Here is a 5,203-nt window from a genome sequence, read left to right as displayed (position 1 = left end):
AAATGCCAGGGCAAATTACTGGTCCCAGTCTGCCCCTGGTGTCGACCTGAACCTTACTATATTGGCTTAGATATTTTATTTTCACAATGTCATTTCCAGCATTGTTCCAGCAACTATGGTGGAAATACACCAAGCAATTGCAGTACAGCTCAGTTTGCCTTGGCTTGGCTCAGTAGTGTTAAGGGTAAATCTAATTTAGTCAAAGACCATCATCTTCACACACAGTAACTCTCCCCCAGTCCCCACTAGCAGCTGACGTCGTACACCTCTGTGTCCTGCTTGTTCTTCAGCTGTGAGCAGGCGGTAAAGGAAGGACATCTGGGCCGAATCTTGAAGCTGAGCAGCAGAGCCATCCCCCCCAGCACCTGTACACATCCCCCCACCCAGCCGAAGTAGAGCGACCCGGCCGGGTGCAGAGTGAGCTGGGGCAGCCTATGATGAGGTCTGTGGGGGGGTGTCTGCTCCATCCCCAGTATTCCCAGGTTGTGTGTGTACACCCCCAGTGCGGTTAAACTCAGCAGGCCTGACAGCACCACTAGCAGGCCTCCGGCCACCGCCACGCTTCTCAGGGGCAGGTCGGTCCAGCACCTCACCCCCACACTGGCCAGCATGATGCCCGCACCACACAGGAACAAGGAGCTGAGCACAAGGCCTTGCGCCAGCCTCACCTGTGGGTCGCTCTGGTAGGCGCCTTCTACTGGCCAGCACTGCTTCAGCTCCGAGTGGGCCACCTGCAAGCAGCTCTCCCATAGGCCATCGGTGCGCAGGAGGAGGCGGGGCTCAGCCCCAGCCACGCCCACCAGCTGGGTCTGCCCCTCCCTCCACTGGGGCGTGATGGCTGCCATGAAGACCAGCACCAGGCCCAGAGGGGCGAACACGATGCCCATCACCATGGAGGCAGGGGTTTGCATGTTGCTGCTGGGTAATGGGGTTCTGGATGGGCTTCTGGTTAACGGAGTTCTGGGGGATTTCTGGGTAATGTAGTTCTGGACGTTCCCCTCTAAGTGATGGTGGTTATGTAGGTCGTCCTGTGGTGTAGGTTGTCCTTGTTCAGAGAGAAAGGATGGATGGTGGATCTGGGATGGTGGCCAGGAGAGTCACAGACAGTAGACGTTGGTCACACCTTCAGGTAGGACACTGTCAAGCTGCAATGAGGAAAGAGGAGATAAGACATTACCTCACCCAGTACAAAACCGTTTAGCGCTGACGCAAATATGACTGACTGTCCTCTGATCACAACCTCCAATGGACCTCATTTGGAACGTGCTGAATTTCATCCCCATCTCTGAGAGATCTAATGGTCTTATATCTGGTGTTGTAACTGTCTAAGTGACTGATCTAAATGGTTCCCTTTACCTTGCTGTGAGAGAGAGAGAGAGAGAGAGAGAGAGAGAGAGAGAGAGAGAGAGAGAGAGAGAGAGAGAGAGAGAGAGAGAGAGAACATATGGCATATGGCTTCAGTGGTCTGCTGGAGGCTAGGAGAATCGAGATGCCCCTCTGTTGCTAAGATACACTAACCTGGCCAGTCTCACAGCCGCTTTATTACACTTAGAAACGTCTGACCGCAAGATACATTAGTCAATGAGAGTGTGTGAGTGCATGTATATTCATATGTGTGTGTGTGAATGTGTGTGGCGCATACGCATGTGTGTGGCGCACACGCGTGTGTGTGTATGTGTGTGTTATACTTTTTGGTAGGGATAGTGAGGAACAGTGAGTAGTGACTTTGGTTGTATTGAGGCTAGGATGTCATTGGGTTGTTCTACTGTCTGAATGCTGAATGAGCTGATCAGTGACGAGAATACCCAGGGAGCTGTGTGCAGGCACGTACACACACACGGAAAATCGAGGAACAAACATCACCCGGGTACAAACAACATCAGTCACCGTCATATGATGCATAGGGCTGCATGACAAACGTGTCCTAATAAAGAGATGTTCTAATCGAAGACATCAGGGCCATGTTCAGTAGGGCACACCATGTTGAAGTGTTTTGAAACGGCAAATAAAAATGAGCATTTCTTATTGGTCAAGTCCATCTTGTCCCTCCCTATTTTCAGAGAAATAAAAATCTATTTGGTGCCTAATAAACACAACTTTGCTCTTTGATCCCACTTTGTGACAGTTTCTATCCACCCTAAGATAGTTACCCTCTTAATTAATAGCAATCTAAAAGTATTCCCTTCATGATTTGCCATATAATAGCAATTACCACGCATGCATTAGTCATTTGATACATTGTGTAAAGTGCTTCAAGGCATCAATTAAAAGCTAATTGCGTTGTGTGTGACAATATCATATTAGCATCTAAGTGGCTGCCATCATAGAAATATAATTACTAGAAGGGACATTCCCATTCAAGCCAATTATGCCATAATGGTTGGACTGGTAATTCTATTTCTATGGCTGCCATATGGCAGATACAGATGCTGCTAGGCTGCAGCATAGATACAGTTGCTCGGTCTGTATCAGTGATTCTTCACTGTTTCTGGTGATTTATTTATTAAAGAAGAAGTCCTACTGAGCCCCTTCCCACTAGTAGTGTGTGTGTTTATGTATTTGTTGTTGCGTACATGCACGTGTACGTGCATTCATGAATGTGTGTGTTTGTGGCATTTTCACTCCCGCTACTGTTAAATAACCTCCCACCTTGTGTATTTCTATTTCCCCTAACGCTGCTGTGTGTGTCTGTATGTGGGTCAGACTAATTACAGGTAACATGGGGAGATTGCAATGGGAGTTTGTCTGCAGCCTCCGAGGCAGATTGTTGATCTGTGGGTTTGGATGCAGGGTGGATGAAAGTACACTGATGCTCTGGGGAGATTATATAATAATCGTTACTAAATAATTGTTACTCAATTGCATAACTCCTCTCTCCCCGGGTTATCACTAGTTAACACAGCCAAAAGTCAAAATTGGCTATATCGTAAAAAATCATGAAAACAAAAATGCAGTTTCTGGTGTTAATTTAAGGTTAGGGTTAGCCATAAGGTTAGCATTGTGGTTAAGGTTAGGGTTAAGGTTAGGTTCAAAATTACATTTTAAGATGAGAAATTGTAGAAATAGGCAGGGTTTAAGACTGTGCTCTGGTAAATAGTGACGACTGCACACAGTTCCTCCATGCTGTTTATTATCTCAGCATGCTGTCAATTCATGCACAACAGATTCTTACAAAACAAGAATGATGGTGCTTTCCACGTTGCTTGCAAATGTAAATCCACATGTTTTCTCTATAGGCTACTATTAGTTTCTGTATATTTCTCTCTGCAAAACGTGAGTTAGTTAATCTAAGGAAGCTGACATGAGCCAAACATAATGCTAATTGCTATTATGGCTGGCTAGCTAAATGCCATTTAGCTAAATGCACTATCTGGGACAAAGCAAACGTTACCTCTAATACAGGTTGCTACCAGTGGTGGTGTAGATCAGCATTGTTTGTGCCATGGCATGTTCTGAATCAAATAGCCTATTTTAAAATCTTTGTTTAAATGTAACATCTATTCAAATGTGATTAGGGTCCCCTGGTCCCCTGGGAAACACTGACCAACACTTTGGTTCCTACCCTGTCATAACTGCTACCTGGCTTTTTCATTTGTTGTCATGCCAAATAGCACCAACCATATAATTAGAATAATCATTCTATTTCTATGATTCCAACAGTTGATGGAAGTGTTTTGATCTACACTGAGTGTACGAAATATTACTAATACTAATACTAATATTGAGTTGCACCCCCTTTTGCCCTCAGAACAGCCTCAATACGTCGGGGTATGGACTCTACAAGGTGTCGAAAGCGTTCCACAGGGATGCTGACCCATGTTGACTCCAATGCTTCCCACAGTTGTGTCAAGTTGGCTGGATGTCCTTTGGGTGGTGGACCATTTTTGATACACACGGGAAACTGTTGAGTGTGATACTGTGGCTTGCGAAAGTATTCACCCCCCTTGGCAATTTTCCTATTTTGTTGCCTTACAACCTGGAATTAAAATTGATTTTTGGGGGGTTTGTATCATTTGATTTTTTGCCCATTCTTCAAGGCAAAACTGTTCCAGCTCCTTCAAGTTGGATGGGTTCCGCTGGTATACAGCAATCTTTAAGTCAAACCATAGATTCTCAATTGGATTGAGGTCTGGGCTTTGACTAGGCCATTCCAAGACATTTAAATGTTTCCCCTTAAACCACTCGAGTGTTGCTTTAGCAGTATGCTTAGTGTCATTGTCCTGCTGGAAGGTGAACCTCCGTCCCAGTCTCAAATCTCTGGAAGACTGAAACAGGTTTCACTCAAGAATGTGCCTGTATTTAGCTCCATCCATCTTTCATTAAATTCTGACAAGTTTCCCAGTCCCTGCCGATGAAGCTCAATTTTAGTCTCATCTGACAAGAGTACTTTCTTCCATATGTTTGGGGAGTCTCCCACATGCCTTTTGGTGAACACCAAACGTGTTTGCTTATTTTTTTATTCATGCAATGGCTATTTTCTGGCCACTCTTCTGTAAAGCCCAGCTCTGTGGAGTGTACGGCTTAAAGTGGTCCTATGGACAGACACTCCAATGTCCGCTGTGGAGCTTTGCAGCTCCTTCAGGGTTATCTTTGGTCTCTTTGTTGCCTCTCTGATTAATGCCCTCCTTGCCTGGTCCATGCGTTTTGGTGGGCGGCCCTCTCTTGGCAGGTTTGTTGTGGTGCCATATTCTTTCCATTTATTAATCATGGATTTAATGGTGCTCCGTGGGATGTTCAAAGTTTCTGATCTGCACTTCTCCACAACTTTGTCCCTGACCTGTTTGGAGAGCTCCTTGGTCTTCATGGTGCCGCTTGCTTGGTGGTGCCCCTTGCTTAGTGGTGTTGCAGACTCTGGGGCCTTTCAGAACAGGTGTATATATACTGAGATCATGTGACACTTAGATTGTACACAGGTGGACTTTATTTAACTAATTATGTGACTTCTGAAGGGAATTGGTTGCACCAGATCTTATTTAGGGGCTTCATAGCAAAGGGGGTGAATACATATGCATGCACCACTTTTCCGTTATTTATTTATTCAAATTGTTTTAAACAAGTTATTTTTTTCATTTCACTTCACCAATTTGGACTATTTTGTGTATGTCCATTACATGAAATCCAAATAAAAATCCATTTAAATTACAGGCTGTAATGCAACAAAATAGGAAAAACGCAGAGGGGGATGAATACTTTTGCAAGGCAC

At 45.0% G+C, this 5,203-nt stretch overlaps 1 protein-coding gene across 1 annotated transcript; it reads right to left on the bottom strand.

Moving 5' to 3' along the window:
- Positions 1–245: 245 nt before the first annotated feature.
- cldn23l (claudin 23-like) lies at positions 246–911 on the bottom strand (the record flags this gene model as incomplete). The annotated part of the gene is made up of 1 exon (XM_084144632.1): positions 246–911. One exon carries the CDS (start codon positions 909–911, stop codon positions 246–248), a length of 666 nt encoding a protein of 221 aa, XP_084000758.1.
- Between the last annotated feature and the right edge of the window lie 4,292 nt (positions 912–5,203).

This window comes from Coregonus lavaretus (assembly GCF_964263955.1).
Source record: "Coregonus lavaretus genome assembly, chromosome: 27".
In the NCBI taxonomy this organism is placed as follows: Eukaryota; Metazoa; Chordata; class Actinopteri; order Salmoniformes; family Salmonidae; genus Coregonus; species Coregonus lavaretus.
The sequence above is the reverse complement of the archived record's forward strand: the minus strand, read 5'-3'. Positions and strand labels throughout refer to the sequence as shown.